General features: G+C 59.5%; 1 protein-coding gene across 3 annotated transcripts; it reads right to left on the reverse strand.

Moving 5' to 3' along the window:
• Window positions 1-617: 617 nt before the first annotated feature.
• ADORA2A (adenosine A2a receptor) lies at window positions 618-21,502 on the reverse strand. 3 transcript variants are annotated; one of them, XM_034989258.1, is made up of 3 exons: window positions 21,322-21,502; window positions 9,205-9,780; window positions 618-2,397 (listed from the first exon to the last, which is right to left on the reverse strand). In XM_034989258.1, the coding sequence occupies exons 2-3, from the start codon at window positions 9,534-9,536 to the stop codon at window positions 1,491-1,493; spliced, it is 1,239 nt and encodes a 412-aa protein (XP_034845149.1). In that variant the 5' UTR covers window positions 9,537-9,780; window positions 21,322-21,502; the 3' UTR covers window positions 618-1,490. The 3 variants fall into 3 exon arrangements, with proteins under 3 accessions (XP_034845149.1, XP_034845148.1, XP_034845150.1); XM_034989257.1 differs by lacking the exon at window positions 21,322-21,502 and adding an exon at window positions 18,699-19,526; XM_034989259.1 differs by lacking the exon at window positions 21,322-21,502 and adding an exon at window positions 18,380-18,391.
• Window positions 21,503-23,979: the final 2,477 nt, after the last annotated feature.

Consider the following 23,979-nt stretch of genomic DNA (forward strand, 5'->3'; position numbering starts at 1 on the left):
GGCCGCAGCAGATTGCTAACTTCCCCCTGGGCCTCAAACTTGTCCAGCATGGAAGGATGACACAGCCCCAGGGGCAGGCTTCAGAGCAGGAAACCATATAGGTTTCTTTGTTGGGAGCAAGAGGTGGGGTGACTCCAGGGGAAGAGGAAGGCAGTTGAATCCTCGCCTATATTGCTTTCCACATCCCTCTGTGGCCTCTCAGCTAAGGGGTGGAGCAGGGCATGGGGAGAGTAGGCCACTCCTCTCAGGACTCTAGGAAGCAAAGAGGGAGGGAGGAGCCACACTCCACACTGAGGAAACATCTAGGGCTAGAGGCGTCATGGCCTCTGGAGGGAGAGCAGCTGGGAAGAGCCCCTCTTCCTACGACCCCCCGTCTCACAGGAACACAGGTCTGGGGGCTGCTCAGGGGCATTTCGATTCTGGTGCATCCAGGCAGCCTTTTCCCTCAGAAGATGGGAGCCTGTGAGGCACCCCCAGTCAGGCAGGGTGTCTGTCTGTTCTCTGTGCACAAATGCACACACTCTCTCACACATGCAATATACACCCCATATGTATGTGTGCCAGGCATGGCTATGGAATGGGGAAAGGAACTCAGACACCATTCTCATTGGACAAGCTTAAAACACAACATGGCTCATTTTTATTTTATCTCAGAAAAAAACATTCCCTTCAGAAGGAAAGGCAGATAGGGCCTCTGACTGGGCAGCTCTGAGCTACCCAGGCATACCGCATGGTGGGCCAGTCCCCACTTCCTCCCCTGAGCCCACAGTCAGGCAGCACTCCATTACAACTCCCCATCCTTGAGCCCAGCTTTGTGGCCCCCAAAGATGACCCTGGGACTGATAGTGTAAGAAGTGCGTGGCAGCTCATGGTAGCCAGAGAGTGCTGCCTGGGGCTCCCTGGGCTGACCCCTGGAGCAGGGTGAGCAGCAGGACTGACAACAGAGACAGCAACCAGGGAAGGAAGATAATTTTAAAAAAAAGGTATTCTTCACACTTAACATTTTCTCCTGGGAAAAAAAAAAAGGAAAAGAAAAACGCCACCTCTGGGCACAGCAGCTCCTGAACCCTTGGAAAGTCTGGGGAGGGTGGTCTGTGTGTGTGGTAGAGGGCCTGCTAGAGCCACCCTCCCTGCCCCCCAGCCTCAGGGCCAGCCAGCCTGCTCTGCCACAGCTGTTCTGCCAAGTCAGGGTGGTACTTCTAGATGCTTCCAGAGTGGGGAACCAGGCCCTGCCCAGCCAAGATGCTCTGGTGCTGTGGTCTTGGCCTGATGCAGGGCCTCCCAACATGAAACGTCCACTTCCTCGGACTCCAAACCCTTCCTACTGGGCCTCATGCTGCTCCAGCCAGGGCTCCCTCCTCTCAGTCCAAAGTGGGAACTGGCCATGAAAAGGGCCTCCGGGCACATTCACTCTTTTCCCAACGTGACTGGCTCTATCCACCAAAGAGAAAGATTTCCTTCCTGTAGGAAGGGGCAAATTCAGTGGATCATCAGGACACTCCTGCTCCATCCTGGGCCAGGGGACCCTCGAGGCCAGGGGACTCTGGGCATGCTCCCTTGTGCTCATGGCTGAGGAGCTCCACATCTGGGAGGCTCATGTCCCCATGGGACTCATGGGCACTCCCTCCACTCACCAGCCCCAGGGTGTAGCCATTGGGCCGCCGCTCAGGATGAGGGGCACTGCCATTGGCCCACACCCCAGGAGTATGGCCATTGAGGCGGAGGCTGATCTGCTCTCCATCACTGCCATGAGCTGCCAAGGCCCGGGCACTGGTGCCCCCTGCCTTGAAGGGCTCCCGCCGCCTCAGGATGTGGCTGCGGATGATCTTGCGGAAGGTCTGGCGGAACTCACGGATGCGGTAGGCATAGATGAAGGGGTTCACAACAGAATTGGTGTGGGAGAGGACGATGGTCAGGTACATGAGCCAGAGTGGGGCATGGCTACACTCTGGGCAGAAGAAAGTAAAGCAGTTGATGATGTGCAGGGGCAGCCAGCAGAGGGCGAAGAGCCCCACAATGATGGCCAGCGACTTGGCAGCGTGGACCTCCTTCTGCAGCGTGGACCGAGCCCGCTCCCCCGGCAGAGGCTGGCTCTCCATCTGCTTCAACTGTCGCCGAGCCGCCAGGAAGATCCTCAAGTAGACGCCCAGCATGAGCAGCAGGGGCACCAGGACACAGGCAAAGAAGTTGTAGTACACCATGTAGTTCATGGGGACTACGTCCTCAAAGAGACAGGCCACCTGGCCCTCCCCGCAGTCCTGTGAGTGGTTTTGGCCCCCCTGTGGCTGACCGCAGTTGTTCCAGCCCAGCATGGGAGTCAAGCCAATGGCAAACGACAGCACCCAGCAGACTGCAATGATGCCCTTGGCCCTTGTGCCAGTCACCAAGCCATTGTACCTGGGGAAAGGAGACCAGCATCAGAGGTCTGAAAAACCAAGGCTGGGCGGGGCCAAGAGTCAGAAACCCAGAGAGGCACCCCGTCCCCCACCCACCGGCTCAAAGGTCTTGGACCGGTCACTTCCTGCCTCCTAGCCTCAGTATCCTCCTCTGTTCACTGCAGGTCCAAGCCCTGCCTTTTCCCACAGGAGCTAACAGGAGAGCAGGCTCCCTGGCAAGGAAGCCATTGCATAGACATTCAGATGATTACTATATAGTATTACAAGTAGTTCCTGGGACTCAATTAGTTCAGTTTGAGGGAATTTATAAGTGAGAGAACTTATCACCTCCATGTTGATCTTAGTTGATGCTAGAGTAAGTTTCCCCTTAGAGTGGGAATGGGTCAGGAGTGCAAACTCAATGGCGGGGGGCAGAACCTGCCAGATCAGATTGTAGATGAATCATGTCTCTTGTACTCCATGCTCTTCCTTCCCCACTTAACTGAAGGTCTCCAGAAGCCCCCAAGGAGAGGTGGAGGTCCTGGGCAATAGACCCTCTCTTCCTTCCAAATTCGCTCACAGCCCTCTGGAGAGACACGACATCAGTACGTCTTAACATTCAAGAGGAAAGAACTACATGAGGTACTGAGGTCCAGAGAGGAAAAATAATCTGCCTGAAATCACTCAGGACTCTAGAGAGCCAGACTCAGTCCCAAACTCACAGTATTGACCTGATCTGCCAGCCAGGAAGTTGATCCCAGGCCCACAGAAAAGGTGGCATAGATTTTATTAAAGAATGGGCAGTCTGGGGCACCTGGGTGGCTCAGTCAGTTGGGTGCCTGACTCTTGATTTCGGCTCAGGTCATGATCTCAGGGTCGTGAGATCAAGCCCTGCGTTTGCCTCTGTGTTGGCGGGGGGGGCCTGCTTAAGATTTTCTCTCTCCCTCTCCCCCCTCATCCCCCCCATGCACACCTGCACATGCACGCTCGCTCTCTCTCCAAAAAAAAAGAGAGAGAGAGAGAATGGGCAATCAAAAAATCATCTCCCTGACTGAAGAAGGTGACCTCAGTGATCTCTGAGGGATGACCATCTGTTTAATGGTTTTGATTCTGGCAACACCAGACTGCCCTCCCCTTCACCTGGTAAACCCTACCCAACCTTCTCATTCAGGCTAGATATCTTCCCTGAGAAGTTTCCTACCCAGGGGCAGCTAATCTCTACTCCATTTGGACCCCTGAGGCCAGGGGCCCCTTGGGGGCAGGGTTTTTCTGCATCCATCTCTGCATCACCAGCATTGAGACAGGGACACACAGTAGATGTCCTTTACTTAATTCCAGAATGGGAAGCGTCTACAGAAACTATCTAGTCCATGGATGGCAAACATGGGCCTACAAGTAAGAATTGTGTGAGGCAGGCTGGCAGGACATTTACTGTGTGTACAAGAGACGGCTTACGCCGCTCAGCCCCTGGCCGCCCATGCAGAATGTGCTTCTGGTGCCGCCAGACCTCAGAAGGGGCCGAGGAGCTGATTCTCTGGGTAAGATTGCCCGTGGTTTACATTTTGTCAACAAATTCAAATTAAGGGAAAAAAAATATCTGGTGGCCTCTGACCTCTTATCTAATCCAACCACCTCGTTTTATAGATGGGAAAACTGAAGCCTAAGGAGAGGAATGGATTTGCCGTGGACATTTTAGGAGCCCAGAGCACCCTGGGCCAAGGTAAGTGTGTCAGTTCTGAATCTATGTCAGCTTTGAATCCAAACAGTAACTGGGCAGGGCCACCCCCAGGAGCCCTCAACCCCATTTAGCAGGGGCTTGGGTGCCTGCAACAGGGCTGGGCAGGAAGAGGGTCATGGACTTGACCATTTCCACCAAGCCACAGAGAGCCTACGCTGCCCTGTTTCTTATTCTGGAGCCTCAAACACAAAGTCTCAGGCTTCCCCCCACCACCACCACTTAATACTTACACAGCACTTGCCATGTGCCAGGCAGTTTTTAGTACTCTACAAATTATAATTTATGTAATCTCATTGACTAGGAGGCTATTTTAATGTTGGTATTTTTCCTGAGAAAAGTGTATCCCTCCCTGAGTTCCAGCGCCGATGCGTTCCTGGTTTGGCCATGTTCTGTCACTCTGCATCTCTGAGCCTTAGTTTCCTCATTTGTAAAATGGGACTAAAAATCCAGGGCCTGTGAGCACTGTCCCATGAGGGCAGAATGTAAAATCTGTGGGTGGAGATTACAGGGAGGTGGATTGTGAGTGAGGGCAAGTAAGAACTTCTCAGCTGAGCTGTGCACACAAGAAATGGGCTGCTTCAGGGAAAGTGAGCTTCCTGTCATTTGAGGCAAGCAAGCAGAAGCAAGCAGTTATAGGGATGGTGTAGAGGACCCTGGAGACCACCTGCTTTGGGGATTTCCAAATTGTCCTCCGGCAGCCGACCTTCTTGCTCACATTCCCAGGCAACCACAGAGGTAGGGTGGTGAGGAAGGGAGGCAGCTTGATATTCACTGAATGAATGAGTTGGTGGGGACACCAGAGCCCAGCCCAAAGGCTTCCAGACAGTTTGAAAATCCCTGGTCTGTTCAACTGTCTGCTTTTACAGACAAGGAAACCCATGAGGGGAAGTCTGGCACTGCATTTTAAAATGAAAGCCCTTGTGCGGACAGAAACAAACACACGTTAATAGCACTTGCCTGTGCATGCAAAGAATATCTCTGATAGGTTTCCCAATGCTGACTTCCAGGAAGAGAACTGAAGGTAGGGCAGGGGACAAAAGGGACAGTTTTTCACCATATACCTGTTGTTCCTTTTTGATGTTTTAGCATGTGCAGGTAATAATTTATTTAAATACACACACACACACACAAATATCAAACAGATTAATTTTGTTATTCAGAAGAAAGTCCTTAGGCTGAGAGCCCTGGACCCAGGCCCCTAGGGAACTGGAACAGCATTAGGGCCCAAATGGAATAACAGCCAAGCCACAGCCTGGCCCAGGGGCATCCCCTGGGCTGCACCTGTGACTGATGGTAGTCACATCTTGGCCCCCTGGGCCCCAGACACAGACCGTCTAGTGTAAGTGGTACCAAAGGCACCCAGCACAACACTCTGCCATTCAGGGGAGCCCAGAGGCATCACAGAGAGCAGGTGCCAGAGCCTGCTCACCAGGTTTGGAGGTATTTGGAGGTACCTCGGCATCCCTGCGTCTTCCAGCTCACAGGCTGCCCCTTCCTGGGGACTCCCCATTATCCATGTTGGGGGCTCACTCTATGATCCAGGAATACCACCCACAACTCCAGCTGGGGCTTCTTGGGCATTTTCCCTACACTGAGAGAAGGTGGAACCTTCTTTCCTAAATTGTCTGAAGGAGTCAGTGATCTGAGAACTGAAGAGCCACTGACCCATGAGTGAAACCCAAACTCTCTCCTGGGCATATGCAGGCCTGAGGCAGCCTCATACCCTCCCTGCCCTCCTGTTCTGTCTGTCACCTCTCCCTGACCCAGAGCCCACATATTCATTCCTTCCTTGGGGCCTTTGTCCAGGCTTGGCTCACTCCTGTTACACCTGCCCCCACACATACCCATCCTGTAAGACCCAGCCAGAATCACCTCCTCCAGGGAGCCCTCTCCCCCAATCCTGCCCTCCTTAGAAGCCAGGTACTTGGTTTTTGTCCCCATGGGGTGATTCACCATGTACACCTCAGGTCTTTGCACCAACTGCTGCTCCATATGTGGCCTGTTTCCCAAGGAGAGTGAGCACTCACCAGGGGCTAATGTGAGAGACAGGAGACAAGGGGCACAAAAATAAAGTCTCTCACCCTAGGCTTTCTGTCCTTTGGGGATTACAAGAGCTCCCACCTCTGCCTCTGGCCAGGCCACTTCTCACTAAGCCCTGCCGTATGTAGCCCACCAGGGTCCCTGCACTTGGGAAGGAGCACAGATTTTTCTGATACTAAATTCTCCTAAGAAAGACAGGGGGGCACTTGGGTGGCTCAGTTGGTTAAGCGTCTGACTTCAGCTCAGGTCATGATCTTGGGGTCCCAGGATTGAGCCCCACGTTGGGCTCCCTGCTCAGTGGGGAGTCTGCTTCTCCCTCTGCCCCTCCCTTTGCCCCCCTCCCTGGATTGTGCTCTCTCTCTCAAATAAATAAAAAGTCTAAAAAAAGAAAGGGGGAGAAAGGAAAGCAAGGAAAGGAAAGGAAAGGACAAGAAAAGAAGGAAGAAGGGAAGGAAGGAAGGGAAAGAAGAAAGAGAGAGAGAACTGAAGGGTGGGTGACGCAGGCCTGGTGCAGTGCAGCAGTCAGGGGATGCGCCCTTCAGAGCAGCCAAACGCACCTACTGAGGGGAGCAGGGGACAGCATGCAGAGGAGGGGAGATTCCCAGCTGGCAGGGGACACGGGGACAGGCAGGAGCGGGCAGCCTGGGTCAGGCAGTGGCTCCAGAGCTGCCAGGAGCTCCAGGTTCTCATTTGCCTTCACCTCGTTCCCCCTTGCACCTTCATGCACCTCACCCTCCCTGGCCCAGGGCCCTTGAGGAATAAGAAAGTGGAGGGACCCAAGGAAGCCTGGAACTTCACGAAGGGCCCTGGAGGTCCCCGAGTCAGCAGACACTTTTCCTTCTCCTGCTCTGGCCTCCCCATGAGTAACACCAGGGTCATAACATCCGCCCTGGCCACAAGGCCGGGCTGTGAGGATCAAAGGAGAAACTGTGCTGACGTCCTCTGGCAACTTTGAGGCTCTCTGCCTGATGGGGAGGATGAGCATGGTCATCCCTACAACTCCCAAATCCAAGAGATCCAGGCTGACCCTTCCAAAGCTTTAACAAGCGTTGCTCAAACGGCCAGGGTCTGGGCAGAACTAGGTCCTGCTCTGGAAGATCGTGGGAACTGGGGATACAGATGGGGCAGGGCAGGGCCAGGCTCCATTTAGGGACCCAGCTCTGAAACTCCAGTAGCTCAAGAAAGAGCTGAATCCCCATCTGCTCCATCCCACCAACCCTCCCTCCTCCGGGTCCCATCACTCCCATCCGCTCACTGGACCCCTTACAAAACCTTTGTGAGCTCAGCAGGACAGAGAGGCCTGTCCCCTTTTACAGATGAGGAAATGGGCCCAGAGAGCAGCAGCTGACTTTTTATGGTCACACAGCATGTCCCATACTCCTACACCAGGAATCACTCTCTTGACTCTCAGAATACAGAGGGATGAGAAAAAGAAGCTGAGATCCTTTCAGTTGAGCCCCGATGTCTCCCTAGACTACTGTTGCCCTTTGAATCAGGAAAGGAAGTGAAAGCGAGGTCTCTGCTTCGCTACTCAATGTGTCCACCAGGGCTGGCCCAGGCCCAGCTCATGCTCAGCCTGGCCTAAAGTAGACACTGATTCTCTTTAGTCTACCTGGGATCCTGTGTTCTGAGCTGTCCCTCAGTGAGCCTGGACTCTGCACTATGAGGCCAGTCCTCTAATATTAAGGCTGGCCAGAGTCTCCTCTTTGACAAGCTCTGCTGAGACCAGAGCACCCCACAGGGCTACACGGGGCCCAGGCTCCTCCCTTCCTTCGACCAGCATGAGGAGGGTGCCTGCTTCCCGCTTTGAACCCACGTGACAGGAGTGGCCACCTACTGCAGGTCTGGGAGCCCGGGGCCACCCTGTGACCCTGTTCCCCAAAGACTGGAGTCTTGCCGTGGGTGACAGGCCACATTTCTTCCTAGGCCCAACTGTGCAGCCAACTCGTTGTGTAGGCCCTGAGGGCTGGCTCCCTTCTCTGAGTATCATTTTCCCATCCAGAAGATGAGAGGAAATGACCTCTAAGGGCCCCCTTGGGTTTGATACTCTAAATTTCCATTCTCACTGAAACTGCTCCTCTTCCCAGCTGGGGTGCGCTTGGCCAGCACGGGGCTGCTGAGGCCTGCTCCACAGGTAGGCGCTTCACCTGTTTGGGAGAATTCCCCACAGGACCAGGTACCCTGGTCCTTTGAGACCTCCCTCAGGGTCTGCAGCCACCCAGGCTGTGGAACCCAGCTCCCACATGTAGGGTCAAGGAGGTGGGACAGGAGGTCCCCTCCCCTCTCGCACACACACTCTGGGGGAGGGAGGTACTTCCTAGCTTCCCTCAGGGCCAGGTAGGCGGAGGCCACATTAAAGGAACTCAGCCTCAGGGAAAGTCTTCATTTACACAATCCAGGGCTGAAGTCACTTCACACAAGATTCACCATGAAAACTCCCTCCACTAGCTGAGCCCACAGCTCTCTCCAAGACCATGAGTACTTGCTGACCTCAGGAGCACAAAATTTGCATATTGGTCCAAGTGACTCACTGTGGCATTCAGCCAAGTCACTTCCCCTCTCTGGGTCATTTTCCTAATGTGCACACTGCGGCTGGCCCAGAGGAGCTAGAGGCCAGCAGGCGGGCAGGCTTCTAGCTCTGAGGGCCTGTGGTTTCCCATGATGCCCCACCCCACCCCAGCATCATGCTGTGTGAGAAAATGGCCCAGGCCACATACATCTGCCAACAGCCAAAGCAGCAGCCTCAACCACGCAGCCTGGGGAAGACTGGGGAGGGCCAGGGTGCCCGGTGCCCACAGGATCAACTGGATTGGCACGACTGCTGGCTGTGTGCCAGGCCCTGGGCAGCCCCAGACTGAGCCCCCATGGAGCTGTCCTCAGCTCAAACACACAGACATCAAAGACCAAACCCTGACTCCAGGTTCACCCTGACCCTGGCTGGGCACACAGCAGACCTTGGCACAGGCAGCCTTTTCACAGGTGTGAACCCCGGCATGAGGCGTGCCAAGGAAGAGAACAGGGGCAACCCACCGCGCCCAGCCCCCAGCTCACCGGAGTGGGATGCGGATGGCGATGTAGCGGTCAATGGCGATGGCCAGGAGGCTGAAGATGGAGCTCTGCGTGAGGACCAGGACAAAGCAGGCGAAGAAGAGACAGTTGTGGCAGGCGGCACAGAACCCTGTGCTGATGGTGATGGCGAAGGGGATAGCGAGGACTCCCACAGCAATGTCGGCTGCCGCCAGGGACACCACAAAGTAGTTGGTGACGTTCTGCAGGTTGCTGTTCAGCCACACGGCCCAGCACACCAGCACGTTGCCCAGGATGGCCAGCACGGCAATGGCCAGCTCCACCATGATGTACACCCAGGAGCCCATGGTGGACATGGCTGCAGACAGGCAGGGTCAGCAAGGACGCGGGCCAGGCCAGCTCACGGTCCATAGCTGCAGTGCAGCTGGCCCTGCCCAGGCCCCTGAGCCCCTTCTTCACAGGAGCCAAGAGCCTCCCTGCCTGGGAGGGGGGCTCCCCAAGGGGTTTTTCACAGCCCACTCTGAGTCTCCAGAAACTGGGTCCTTTTCAGGGGCCCTGGCAGCATCTTGGCTCAGCTCGGCTTCGTAGTCCCCAAGGCACCTGCCAAGGGAGAAGCCTGGTGAAGAGCTGGACCGCAAAGCGGGCAAAGCTGAAGATTCCCGGGAGCGGCCATCAGTCCCACTCACCAGTGCCCTCCCCGCAGGCCAGGCATCAGCCTGAGGACAACCCACTGTGCCCCGCCCCTCCCACCCTGGACACAGGGCTGGCCATCAGCCTCGGCCCTTGTGTTTTCTAGGGGAGACAGGAATCTTCAAAGTTAAGTCACCCGTGTTGCCCCCCATGCTCAGCTTCCCAAGCCTTTTGTGGCAGCCCTCAGTCTCCTGGGTCCCTGAGCTCACTGCCACCCCCAGGACCCTTCCAGAAAGGCCCCCTCACTCCTCGGCTGTCCCAGGCCCACCTACCTTCTCTCTCGGCCAGCCTCAGTCCTCTCCGTCCCCCAAGAGCTCTCCCTGGGAACCACCAGGACCTACCTACACCGCTAGGTTAAGGAGAGGCCCAGAGACATCTAGAGCTCTGATCTGGAAGGACCTGGGTGGCCCATCTGGTCCTGTTCTCCCACTGCGGCAGGTGAGCCCCCAGGCCCTTGCTGGTGACGCTGCACAGTGTGGAGGAGCAGGCACAGAGGGGGCCCGCCCCTCAGCAACCCCTGCCAGCTGACGGCACGTCTGGGCGGGGTGGGGGGTGGCCTCCCCTCCCTCCTCCCACGCCTGCTCCCTAACCTGCTCCTCTGCCTGGCTGATGCCAGCATAGGCTAAGTTTAGTGTGGTGCTGGGCAGAAAGCAGGGTGCTCAGCCAGGACTTGCTGGGGAACTGCAGGCAAGGATGGTTTTTTCTTTTCTAGGCCTCCGTTTCCTCATTGATACTGTGAGGAGATCGGACCCCAGATAGCCTCTGGGGACCGCTGCAGCTCTCACTCGTGATTCCATGAGAAGGAAATAAATAGATCTGAAAGGGCTCCCCCAAGAGTCAAAACGTCATAGAAATGTAAGGAATGACACCCCGCAGAAGCACAAGCAGAAGTCGAGGTCTTGGGCTCCCCCAGCCCAAACCCCCACGGTTCCATTGAGCTTGTGAAATGGTCTCCATCTCCCACTCCCAGCCTGGGGGCCTCTCCCCACTGCCGCTGCCCCCACCTGTCACACTCACAGGTGCTGCCTCACGGTGTCCCCTCATGCCACACCCACCCCCTCCCCCGGTCCTGAGCCCTCACGGGGCCCCAGGTGCCCACGGGCAGTAGCTGCTGCCTGCATGGGAACAAGAGGCCCGAAGTTGCCTTGCAGCTGCCCACACGTGGGCTCAGGAAAGTGTGCCCTCCCTCACTCCTGCAGGACACAAGGGATAGAGCAGGACTGGTAACCTTGGGGGAAGGTGACTCATGGTCCCTTGCCATGTTCCAAGGGCCAGGCTCCTCCCACCCCATCCAGGAGGTGGCAGAGGGCTGCAACAGAGGAACACAAGTCTCCTTCCAACTCCAGTGTGCCTCAGGCGGCTGGAACTACACCCGAGGGCTATGCCCTGTGCCCACCAGGAGGCTCCAATGGAGGACCCAACACCAGGAAACAGGACAGTCCCCGAAAAGTGGAGGGGTTCCCACAGCCTAGGGCAGACCCCATGGGCTTCTCCCAGGCCCAGCAGGGGCCCACTACGCAGGGACCGTGAATGAATCGCAAGCCCCCGGTATACGCAGGGTACCTGCCAGCCAACTGCTCATGAAGCATGTCACTGGCAGAGGAGGGCCAGACCAAGTCTCCCAGTACTATCCCTGGCCCCAGTGTCCCTGGCCTAGAGCCCAAAGCAGCAACCAGGGACCCCCCCCTCCAACTGCAGAAGCTGTGTGTCCGGGCTCTAGTTTTCACTCGGCAGAAGGGAAGTGACAGGCCCAAGACTGCCTGCCACCTAGGGGCCTCCCAGGCCCAGCAGTAGAGGCAGCAGGCCACTGCCCAGTGGGGTCTGGTCAGGCCCAGTAAGCCTCAGGGACCCTGCCTCCCGCTACCTGTGAGCTGTCTGCCCCCTCGCCTCCTCACCATTACCTGCCACCCTTCTGACCTGGACTTATGGTCTCTCCAGGGGAATTTGCATTGAGAGGCGCCACAGCCCCTGCCAATCTGACCAGCCCAGGCTAGAGGCCTGACTTGGCCCCAGACCTTTGTCCAGATTCAGAAGGCCCTTCCTGGGGAAAGATGACGTAGGACCACCAGTGGTCCACTTGACCCAAATATGTATCACATTTCTGTGGAGCTGAGGCCGGGCTGCCCTATCCCACCACCCAAAGCCCTGCTGATGGGGTCACACCACCAGCACCTGTCCTGGACGCCAGGCTGACTCCATAAGCCAGGATGCCTGGATTGGAAAGGCCTTTTCGAGGGGCCTAACCCAGCTCTCTGTTTGGTGAGGCTCTCCTGGCAGCCCCGGGTACCTGCCTGCAAACCCCCAGTCCTCAGGGCCTCCCAACCACCTTCTGCGCTATGGGCTCCCATGGTGAACGGCACCCGGTACCAACACTCTGCCTGATGACACTGAAGCCACCTGCCTGCTGTACACCATGCCTGTGGCGCCCTCCCAATCTCACTGGGTGCAGCAGATCCTCCTGCCCACATCAGTCCTGCAAGGAGCTAATGCCCCTGACAGCTGGGTCCTAAAAGGCTGCCTCTTTGCACATCTGGCTCTGCATCTGCCCTTCCTACAGCATTCCTGCGGGCTCTTCCAGCTGCTGCCACCTCATCCTGGGGTGAGGCTGGCCTGGCCCCACAGGCAGCCTGGGCATCTGTAAACCAGAGTGCCAGCCCCAAGCAGAGAACATCAGTGGAGCCCAAGGCACCAGGGGACAGACAGGGCAGGAAGAAGGCTGAACAGCCTCCTACTGGAGCTATTCTGCAGGACGGTTGGGAGCTTCCCAGCCATAGGTGGGCAAATCAGCCCAGGGGGTGGGGGCACCCTAACTTGTGGCCTTTGTCAGACTTTCATGGTGTAAATGCTCCCAGGATAGCCAATTTCAAGCTACTAATGTGTCACTGACAAGAAACGGGAATTGGCACACAGCTCAAGAGAGCCTGTGTCACTGGGCTCTGGCCACCGAGCCACCAAGCCCGGCACTCTCCCAGGGTGCCGGGACTCTACTCCAGACCCTCTTAGCAGGGGCAGCCTGCTTGGGAGCTCACAATATAAGAGCATGGTGACAATGGGATCATCTATTCTCGTTGGCCCCATGAGCCCCATTTTACAGATGAGGAAGCTAAGTCCCAAAGAGGTTAACGACCTCCCCCAGCCTTACCGAGAGCATGAGAGGGTGGGATAGAGCTGAGGGAAATGCCCATGGAAAACACAGCAGCAGGAAGATTTCCTGGGGCCTCCTGGCCCCTCTCGGCTTCCCTCCCTTCAGAGGCCTCCCAGAGCGACAGGAAGGTCTGAGGCCCAAGGGGAGGGGGCCAGGGGTGGAGCCAGGATCTGGCAATTTCCTATCCCTCTCTGCTGGCTCTAATTAATTCTTGAGTCATCTGTTGCTAGCCAGGAAAGGAAATTAAATGTTAATAATGTAATATTTCCCTCTGATTATCCCTTGTTGGGAACAGGGCAGAGGGCAGAAGCTGTCCCATAAAAACTAGAGACACGTGCTGGGGAACGTGCACGATGAGCCTTGAAAGGACAACCCTGTAGGATTCCCAGCAGTCAGATTCAAAACTGCTGCTTCTTCTGGCCTTCCTCCTCACCCCCACTGACCTGGCCACTTTATTTAAAACTCCATTTAATCAAAACCCACATATTTCCTGGCCCACTTCTGGCTCCTTTTAAGTCACACTAGCAAGGCTTTCTGTACACATGCCCAGATGGTGGCTGTACCCCCCCCAAGTCTGCTGGACAGAGGTGCCTGCTAGCTTCCAGGTAGGACCCTGTACCTCTGCTCCTAGGTGCTGCAGAGGGCAATATACCAGGCCCATTGTAGGGACTCGGACCTGGAATAACCATGCTTGGCCCAGTCCTGGGCTCCAGAATCCTGGCCTGAGACTCTCCCGTTACTTTCTCATAGCAAACGTTCCACCAGTGCCAACTCTGTGCCAAGCAGCATCCCAGCTGCGGGATCACAGGGAGCTCTGTACCACATGCTGCTGAGCCTGGCCCCAGAAGGGTCCTGAGCCTACAGCGCGGGACCTTGAAGGAGGACTTGTCCCAGGAGGCTACTGAGAGCCAGCTGCTACCCTAGTGTGCGGTGATTCCCCGCCTCCAGGGCCTCAGTTCCCACTGAAGATGAGCCTGCAAACCACAATTTCGAAGCACAGGAGAAAAACTCAAGACAGATAAGCAACAGCACCCCAAATATGGAGATTCATTCATTCGGGAAGAGAGGAAGGTAATAATCTAATAATGCTTTTCAAAGACATTTAGGATCTTTAAAGAAATGAAAAAAGGAGTAGCATCCACAAGCAAGAATGAGAACTTATGACTCGACTGGCAGAAATGAAACAAGAACAGATGAACATGAACAAGAAATAATAAAAAGTCCCCAAAATGAAAAATAAAGGGACTGAGGCAGAGAACACAATCCACATGCTGCGCTTCGGGCGTGCACCCAGTTGGGAGACAACTGGGGATCTGAGCGATTATCAGCACTGAGGAATTATCACAGCAACTTCCCGAAGACACAAAGCCCATGAGGAGATACAGTTGAGGGGCGAGGAAGGTAGACGGAGAAGTACCCACACCTGTCTCATGGGAGCTCAGTCAGCGTGGAGAGGGCAACAGGCAAAGAAGAAACAGCGGGATGGGCAGCTCTGCTCCGGCTCTCAGCCACAAGCCCGCCGCCGATGGCTCTGCCGTGACTGGTCTTTGGAGCGGCCCGGGCCTGGGCACACGCCTCCCAAAACCCCAGGGGCCCTGGGACCTACCAAGCCCCTCTCCAAGCCCATCAGTTGGAGTGGGGCAAGTGTCTTCCTGTGCTGCCTGGAGGTGAGCAACCGCGGAGCACTGGGGCCCCTGACCTCTCTCCTTCCCTCCCTGCAGGACAACTTCAGGACCATGGTGCAGGCTGGCCCAAAGTACCAGGCAGACATCCAGTGGCCCCCCCTCCCCCACCGCCCCTCTGGAGGCTGCCGTTCTCAGCCCCAGGGGCAGGATGTGGGCAGGAACTGGTGGGGTGGAGAGCCAGCTCCCCGTGCTGAATCTGGCCCCTCGAGCAGCCTCCACATCATCAGCTTCTGGGGCCACAGGGCCTGCCCCAGCTCCTTTCTCCCCACAGGGGGGCCTAGAGACCCTCTCCCATCCCCACACAACCAGGCCAGATACGGGGAGAATCTGCATCCTCCCAGCCGGAGGTCTCCGTTCACCCCCTCACTGGCCACCTCTCTGACAGGCCCCCCTCCAAGAGGTCACCCCACACACAAGGTGCTGGATGCCCATTCTGTGGTGGAAGGAGCTCAGGTGGGCTCCCACTCCTGCTCCATCCCACACTCCCTGAGATCCTGAGCAAGAGTCTTCCCCTTTGCACCGAGGCTCCGGTGAGACGGCACCCTAGGATGTGCTTGGCACCCACACCTCCCTCAAATGAACCCTCTAATGGTGGGATGACAGGCACTATGATGCCTGAAGGGGACACGGGGGGGGGGGTCCTAGATGGCCCTAGTGGGTCTGGGTGGGGCCCTGGCAGAAGGCTGGTCTGTTGGAGGCAGGAGCTCCTTAGACGGTGGCCCCACTGAGGATGGGAGGGAGGCAGACCCCCTTTCTGGGGTCCCTGGGACGAAGGTGTGATGACGCAGCCCTGGAGGCTGAAGGGAGAGGGTGAGAGCGTTAGCCAGCAAGAGCAGCACGGCCCGTGGGCTGCACCGGACGCCACGCGGCTCCGCCACTCTCCTTGTTAACTCAGCGGCCCCCTGTACCTGGCAGCAGTGGCAGAAGGGGGAGCCGCAGAAAGACAGCGCCAGCCCCTGCCCAGCATCTTCGGAGACACGCGTGTCCTGCAGAAGGGGGTCTGGGCCCCAAACAGTCTGGATGGTTTCCCAGAGGAGGGGCCACTTGGGCGGGACTTGGAGGACAGGGAAATGAGGGGAGGGAGGGGGGAGATTCCAGGCAAATACAACAGCCTGTATGAGGCTCAGAGGCCTGTCAGAGAATGCCTGGGGAAGGGGGCCTGGAAAGCTGGAGCACCCTGCCTTCCCTGTGTACCTCCCACCCCCCACCCACCCAGGCTGGAGTGAGAGACAGCTGCTCTTCCCCTCCATCCAAACCTTCCCCTCCCCTGCAGCATCCCGTGGACCCCACACTGCCGGGGCCCTTTTCGCGATTCTGTAGGCAGGGGCTGAGGGACCTTTGCCGCTAACCTGCCCCTTCGTACGGGTGAGCAGTCTTCTGGGGGCCTCCTCTTTGCATCCCAGCTCCAAGCTCCTGCCCATTTCCCACTTCTCTCCCCCCATCTGGGCCCAGCACAGACCTCCGGGATACCGCCCTCAGGCACCGCACGCCAACCATTGCCTCCTGACCATGAAGTAACAACCCCTCCCTTCTGTGACTGCTGATGCTTCTTGGGTCCAGACCCTTTCCCCAGGAGTTGGGACTTGTTCCTTTTACCTGCTCAGCACCTGACTCCCGGTGTCTCCTCAGCAGCCCCTGACACCCCCCCCAAAACCCCATACTTCATGCCGTGGCCCGCCCTCTGGTCATCTTCCCCTTAGCCTCCCTTGTGCACATCTTTCAGCACCCAGTCTGAATTGTGGCAGACGAGACAAACGCCACAAGATGGTTGAGCTGGCAATTGCAGCCCATCGGGGTAAGGTAGCTCAGGAATGAAACAAGTTAAATGTTGCAGGGTCTGATGCCCTGAAGCCAGGTGCTTGCCGCCAAGCCAACTCCAGGCCACATGTCCCTCTGCGATCCCCTGTGGTGTGCCCCCCTCCGCACAGGGCCAGCAGCCTCCCTCTGGGGTTCCCCAGCTCAAGCACAGACCCCAACCCGTCCTCTGGTTCTGACCTGCCCCTTTGATGCCCATCTCTCATTTACTCTCCATCACAACCCTGTACGTCGAGCGTTGTTCTTTCCATCACACTTGTTTTACAGATAAGACGGCGAGTGCGCCAAGGAGGCAAGACCAGAACCCAGGTTTGGGCATCGAAATCGGCCGTCCATTGGGCTGCCCTTGAAGCCTGCCATTGCTCTCTTGGGCTGTGGGCTCCTAGGAGGCAGGACCACGGTGTGGTTGGGGGCCTGGCCCTCACAAACCCAACTTGAGGGAGGGCAACACGCAAGCCCCCAAAGGTCGGCCAGGACTGACCTGGCCCAAAGCCTCTCACCTGCCACCCATATGTGGGCGGCCCTCAGCTTCTCTGGGGTTATCAACACGGAAGCTGGCTTAGCCCAGAACCTGGTCTACACTGAGGGGATTAGGATGGAGGGGCAGTGGCCCAAGGGACACTAGAGCCTGGGAGAGCCAGGGAGACCCTAAAGGGCAAGGACAGAGCAAAGAGGTGTTGACACCACTACCTGTGGCCAGGCCTCGGTGAGGAGCTCCTGTCATGGACCTGCTGAGACCCGAGAAGGAGAGCTGGCCCACAGGGCAGGGCTGTGCCAGCACAGCCAATGCCTCCAGGACCAGCCACAGCAGGACTGAAGAGGGAGCCCCTGACCCCACAACATCGTCCCTGGCCCGCTGCACTCCAAAGAGCTCCCCATCATGGTCCCCACGGTGGGGGGTGGGGACAACCAGGGGCATGGAGGTAACACAGAGAGTGTTCTGGAGGGTGCAGAGGCTGGCTGGACAGCAGAGGCCAAAGGGAGGGCAGCCTGAGTCCTGGGCGAGAGGCAAGCACTGGCCCTGTGGGTGGAAACGGGCCTGGGTGCTCCCTGCTACGGTGAGGGAGAGCGGGACAAAGGGGCAGCCTAATCCTCCCCCAGGGGCCAGCCACAACTCCGGTCCTAGGGAATGGGGGACGGGGAGACCTGCCCTCCCGCTTCTCCTCCGGCCACAGATCCCTCGGCCTCCGCCTTGGCCTCCACCGTCCTCCTATTTTACAGTTGGGAAAATTAAAGTCTAAAGCGGCATGGCGGTGCCGGGAACGCAGAGGTCTCCGCTCCGCGGGCCCGCGGCCCCCTCCTTGATCCTTTGGGCCGTCCTGCGTCAAATCCCTCGAGGGCCGCCACCATTCCCGCCATTCCTACCTCCGCTCAGGGCAGCCCGGCAGACGGCCAAGCCCACTCCGAGGCGTGCACCCACCCTGCCCGGCCTCCGGACTCCCCTGGGTCCCCTAAGTCCGGGTCCCGCCACCACTGTCCCCGGAACGCTCCCGCCCCGGCCCAGCGTTCCCGACTCCCCTTCTCGCCGCGCCCCAGGCGTTCGGGATGCCGAGCGTCTGCCCTCGCCGCCGTTCCTCCCCCGGAATGCGGTCCCCGCCCCGGGCTGCTCCACCTGCGGAAGCCCTCTCTCGCCCCCCCACCCCGGGGGTCTGACCCGCCCTCCCTCGGCCGCACCTCTGCGCCCCCAGCCCACCCCCGCCGGGCGCGTCCGGAAGGTTCGCCGAGTGCCCTGGGGCCGGCCCGTGGCGCCTAGACGGACCGACGGACGTTCCCCGCACGTCACCTGTGGGTCCAGACGCCTGCCCCCCCCAACCTCCGCCGCCCGGGCCGTCGGGCTCTCGCGCCCCCTCCCCTCCCCGCCTACCCGTGCGCACCTTCCGGTCCAGTTTGGGGCGGCCCGGAGGGTCCGCACACCGCCCCCCGACTGTGCTTAGGACGTGCGCCCGCGCCTGAGCCGCCCCTGCACCCGCCCGCCATTCCGGTCCCCGCCTCGGGGCAGAGCTCGGACCCCAGCCCTGTGAACTCGCTCTCGGGGTGGCGGGAAGAGAGGGTCGGGACGGCCGGGTGCCCTGGAGGGGTCCCGAGCCACCAGTCCCTCCCAGCCCCTCAGCCTCCGACGGCCCCATGCCGCCCGGCCGCCCGCCAGGGACCCTCGGGACCCCGGACCGGAGACCCCGGCTGACCTGCCGCTCGCGCGCCGGCTCCCGCTGTCTCCGCGGCGGCTCGGGCTCGGGCTCCGGCCGCGGCGCTCACGGGCGCCCCCTGCAGGCGGCTTCGAGACTTGCACTGTCCCCGCCCCGCCCCGCCGCGCGGGGAAACCGAGTCCCTGAGTGCGCCCTGGGATCGGAGCAGCCGGCCTGCGAGCCTGGCCGATGCTCGCGGTAGGACGAGGCCACGACGAGCTGGACCGCGCCACATCCCTGCCCGCGGCTCCCCAGGGGGTTCTTCCTGGCTCGTGTCCGTCTGGCCACCTTCAGCGCCACACCCGCTCCCCTTGGACGAGTGGCCCGGCCCGAGTTCTCCTCCCCGCCCGGTGAAGTCCACCCGGCCCTTGGCCCGCACTCCCTTTCCTCCAAGACTGCAGGGCTGCCCCTGCAGCTCTGGTCCTCCCGGGGCTCTGCTCTATCCCTTATCGTTGTAGCTGAGTTGGGTCAGCGCCTGCCTTTGTCATCCATCCCCAGTGTCCAGCTGTGATCTGGGAAGTGCCCAGGAGCCACCCCCTCCTCAAGTCCTTCCATGGCTGCACTGTTCCTGAAGGCTAAGACCCAGCCTCCTTCCCTAGGCACTCAAGGCCTTCAGCCACCAGGCTCTGCCTGGTCTCTGGCTTTGCCCTCCCTTCCTGAGCCCTGCTCCAGGTTGGGGGGAGGGGGATTTGGGGGGGGTAACCTCAGCTCAAAGGATGCCTCTAGGAAGCACACCCCAATTTCCAGTGGCCCCTCTGACTGCCCCAGCACAGACTCTGGGCCAGGGCCCCTCCTGTTCTTACAGCCTCTGGGGCCCAGTTGGGACCTGTCCCCACCTCCACTTCTCTGAGCAAACGCACTAACCTGGAATCTTAGACTCTTGGGCTGGGAATCCGTACAAGGGGCCGTGCCTTCTACCCTTGCATCAGCACAGCCGGGGTAACCCCAATTTGGTGCACAGCAGGAGGAACTGTATCAGACAGCCAGAGGCCAGGGCATTGGTGGCCAAGGGCTCATGGGAACCCTTGCATTCTTGAACCTCTGGGGGCCGGCTGGGTCATGGTGAGAAGCCCAGGAGAGGGGCTTGTGCAGGGTCCGACCGGACCCTAGAGCTGAGGCCCCCCGTAGGAGCACGGTGTCTCCTACAGGGGGAGAGCGCCAGTAGGTGGTAGGAGCCCAGGCTCAGCTGAGGAACTAGAGTCTGAGGCTGTGCCCATCACTTGCCTGGATTCAGCCAGCCTCCATTGCCTGGCAGCCTCTTCCAGCTCTTTCCTGAGCCTGAGCTCCTGTCCCCATTCAGCCGGCGCAGGTCCCCAAGTTCCTGTTTTCCCTAATATCCAGTATTAGGATAGGCCATGGGGGGTGGAGGAGGGTGGGTTGGAAGGGGTCAGAACCCCAACACAACTCCAGGTGTTGGTGAGGCGCATGCGAGATTTTTCAAATTGGGAACAGTCCCTGGATGCCTTTCCAACCTCCAGCCTGGCCCTTCCCCACCTTGGCCCCCCATCCCCCAGTGTAGGCCTTTGTAGCCCCAGCCCCCTTCCCACTTACCTCCTGTGAAGGGCAATGGGGGACCAAAGGAAGGAGCCCCCCCCCAGGCAGGGACACTGCCCCTGGGACTGCCCCCTGGGGCTGCACTGCTGCTGTGTTTTTCCTGCAGCCTTGAGGTTCCCGTTGCCTCACCTGTAAAATGGAACTGTGTTGTTTCTGCCCTGCCACCTCCTGAGCCGGAGGCAGGCGATGAGGTACCAGCTGGGGGCGCTGCCTGGCCAGGGGATCCTCCCCCACGCCCTTGCTTCTGTGCCATCTCATGGGATAAGCTACTCCTATAGTGGAGATAAGACCCTGCTGCCCACACCTGTCGGGCCCCTATTCATTCAAGTCCTCACTCAACAAACACGCAAGGAACAGCTTGTCTTGAGTCACCTGGGGCCTAGAAGGGGAAGGGACTGTGGGGTTTCATGGGGCAGAGACCAACACTCAGCCACCCTGGGGGCGTGGGGGTGAGTCCACTCTTGTCCCGCCAGCCCCTAGCATGGGCCCCTGCCATTTCCATTCTGGGGCCCAGCACCTTCCCCACTCAGACCTCCCCACGTGTGGCTGGCCATGCACACACCCGTCTCCCCGCCAGACGGGCCCCACGCCCGGGGACTGAGGGCTTCGTTCCTACAGCTGGTCCTCAGGCAGCCCCCAGCTCCTCGGCATGGGCACCCCAGGCCACAGGCGGTCAGGCCGGGGCTGGTTCGACCCCAGAGCCAGCTCCTCGGGGCCCCTGGGAGCTGCCCACACTGGAAGCACCGCCAGGCCCCCAGCCTCGCTCTGGGGCAGTCCTTCCCCAGCCAGTTAGAGGCAGAGGGAGCTGCTCCAGTGGCCCCGTGTCACCTGCCGTGTGCCTCTGTCCAGGTCTCCGGTGAAGCCATTGCCTAGACAGCACACACCCGGGCCTGTCCAGCTCGGCAGCGACAGAAAGCAGGCACGGGGGAGGGCTGTTCACAAACCCTGCTTCCCCGCACCGAGCGGACGCACTCGTGGCTGACCCCCATCTCCCGGCCTTCCCGCACTAGGGCCCCCCCACCCCTGTGCTCCTGGCACCAGCACCGTGTTGGCCTTGTTGCCCCCTCACCGGTGCTGTGCCCTCAGCCTGGAGAGCACTCCTCAGGTGTTGGCCAGAGGGAAGGCCCCTGTGCGGGCCCGACAGAGCTCCAAGGGGGGGGGGGCACAGGCCTGCTGATCCTCAGGCATGGGGATGCCCCTGGCAGGCCCCGCTTTCTACCTCTGGGCCTCGGTGCCCCTGCCCAGCCCCAGGTCAGGCTTTGAAGGCTACGGGTGCCCGCCCTTCCTTCCGTCCGAGCCCAGGCCCCTCAGGGGGGCCAGCTGGGCTTTCTCTTGCTCCAGATTTCTGGTCTCAGACCACCCCCACCCCCCACCCAGCCGGCTTTGTTCCTGTCCAGGATGCACCTGGGTGGCCTCTGGACCCTGATTGTTTGCTCTGGGGCCAGCTGGGCCACATCAGGGGGAAAGCAATGGCAGACCCAGGACAAAGCACCCGGTGGGTGCTGGGGCCAGTGTCCCTGTGAACCAACCAGGCTACCCTGAGGTACTCACCAACTTCTTCAAATGGGAGGGGCACTGCACACTTCCTGGGGCTCTGGAATTGAGGAAGTGGGGGACCTCTTGCTTAGACTAAAGCAGGCCCCAAGAAGACAGAATCATGCCAGAGGAAGCTCCCCAAACCATCTGTAGGCGCGGCAGCCACGAGAGCAGGGCCCTGACCCCCCAGCCCAGTCCCCAGAAAGATGCTCCAGCCCACACTGGCTTCCGGGTGTCAGACAGCAACCCCACTAGGTACTCTGCACCTCTGAGCTGATCTGGGCACACGTGTGCAGATGTGGGAGCTGAGGTCCTGACAGGACAGGGACCTCCTCCTGGGCTACAGGGCGGACAGGGACCACACGCATGCCAGGGCCTGTCACTCACCACCCGAAGAATGGCTCCAAGCCAGGAGCGCAGGCACTGGCACGCAGGAGCAGCCAGAACATCAAGCCAGCTGCCTTCTCCCCACCCTCCCCGCACCCCTATCCCCATGCCCTGCCAGGCACTTCCCTACCCCACTTCGCAAAGAGCAGGGTATCTGGTAGGAGAGACCGCAGGGGCCTCTCTGGGGTCAGCGGGGGGGGGGGGGGGGTCATCAGATTGCAGAGGTGAGAAGAGCCCCAGCCTGTCACAAGCTGGTGCCAGACCTGGGAGTGGGGGGCACCCGGGTAATCCCAACCCCCACTCGGTGCAACCTGCCTCCTGCCCAGTGGGTCCTGGTGACCTGCCTGTCCTGTGCTCTTCCCCAGCCCTCCTCCTAGGACTGTGACCCTCTTCTAAGAACCCGGGACTCACACACACTCAATAATGAAGACATCCTCCAGGGACTCTTGGGGCCTTTCCTTGCTCTGGGTCTGGCTCGGATCTGGTGGCAGAGATGGCAGGCTGTGCCCCGTCACTCTCCACCCCTCTGACCCGCCCTCCCAGCCCCCCAGCTCCCAGGCCTACCGCCACCCTCAGCCCGCCCTCCCACAGTATGAGCCAGGCCCAGGGACTGTGGAGCCCTGTCCTCCCAGGCCCCCACCCTGCCTCCCGCACAGATGCACTAGGTGCGGCCCAGCGAAGCCCTGACCTGGTAGGCTGAGCTCCTGCTTTCCCCACAGCCTGGCCCTGACCAGAATCCACTCCTCATCTACCCGGTGCAGAGCACAAGACCCCCTCTATCCGCCCTGCCTTCCATTTAAAGGACAACCTGAAACAGAACTCAGGCCAGACCAAGGGTGTGGGAAGCGCAGCCCTGCAAGGATAGGGCCAAAGAGCTGGCCACTGTGTCACCAGGGCATGGCCACCCAAGGTCTAGGACCCCAGCCCTGCGAGACTGTGGATAGGGGGTTGTGAGATCTTTTCTGGATCTCTCCTTCTTGAACTTGTTTCCTTGCTTCCACCCATCAAACCCCCCCCCCAAGAGGTTCTAGAACCTTCCCTAACTCAAGGTGGTAACAGTTCCCTCCCCAGACGTGCTGTCCTGGGACAGGAAGAGCAAGCACTGTGTCTAGGAAAGCAGAGCCCCTGGCTGGCCCCACCGGGAGCCACCAGGCTGTGAGCGGGTTAGGAAGTCAGGCTACACAGGACTCCCCATGGCCGGCCTCAGTCGGCTCCGGAGGCAGCGGGCATGACAGGCAGGCGGGAGGGATGTTTTGGGGAGGGCAGACTCCACACCTGAGGGGCAGCAGCTTAGACAGCCCGTTCTGTCCCTGCTGCCCAGGGGTCCTGGGGGGCGGGTCACCCCTCCTGCCACTGTGACTGGTGCGCACTGCACACAGAGCCCAACATGCTGGTCGCAGAGGCCTCTTGCTGTTCCCAGCCGAGCGACCGCCTTACACTCCGGCAAAGGGCAGGAGCTCCCACCGTGTCTAAGCGAGCACCCCAGGCCCCACAGCTGGCAAGTGGGGAGAAGCCGGAGGCAGCCCCAGTCCCAGCGCAGTCTTTACCCTGCCCAGCTCTGTACCCCAAGGACTCGGGTGCTGCGTTCTGGAAGCCGGGCCACGGTGGACGCCCGCGGTTGTCGGCACTCAATAGGCCACACCTCAACTCAGGCCATGGGCTCTGGGGCTCCCCAGCTGTGAGCTCACTTACTGGCCGGACGCCGGCCCTGGGAAGGGGGTCTTGGGCCCAGGAAAGGCCCCATAGGTCACTGTGTCAGGGGGTGGTCCCACAGGCCCTTCCACGTGGGACACGTAGCATGCAG

This window comes from Mirounga leonina, unplaced genomic scaffold, assembly GCF_011800145.1.
Source record: "Mirounga leonina isolate KUSES-001 unplaced genomic scaffold, KU_Mleo_1.0 Mir_481, whole genome shotgun sequence".
Taxonomy (NCBI): Eukaryota; Metazoa; Chordata; class Mammalia; order Carnivora; family Phocidae; genus Mirounga; species Mirounga leonina.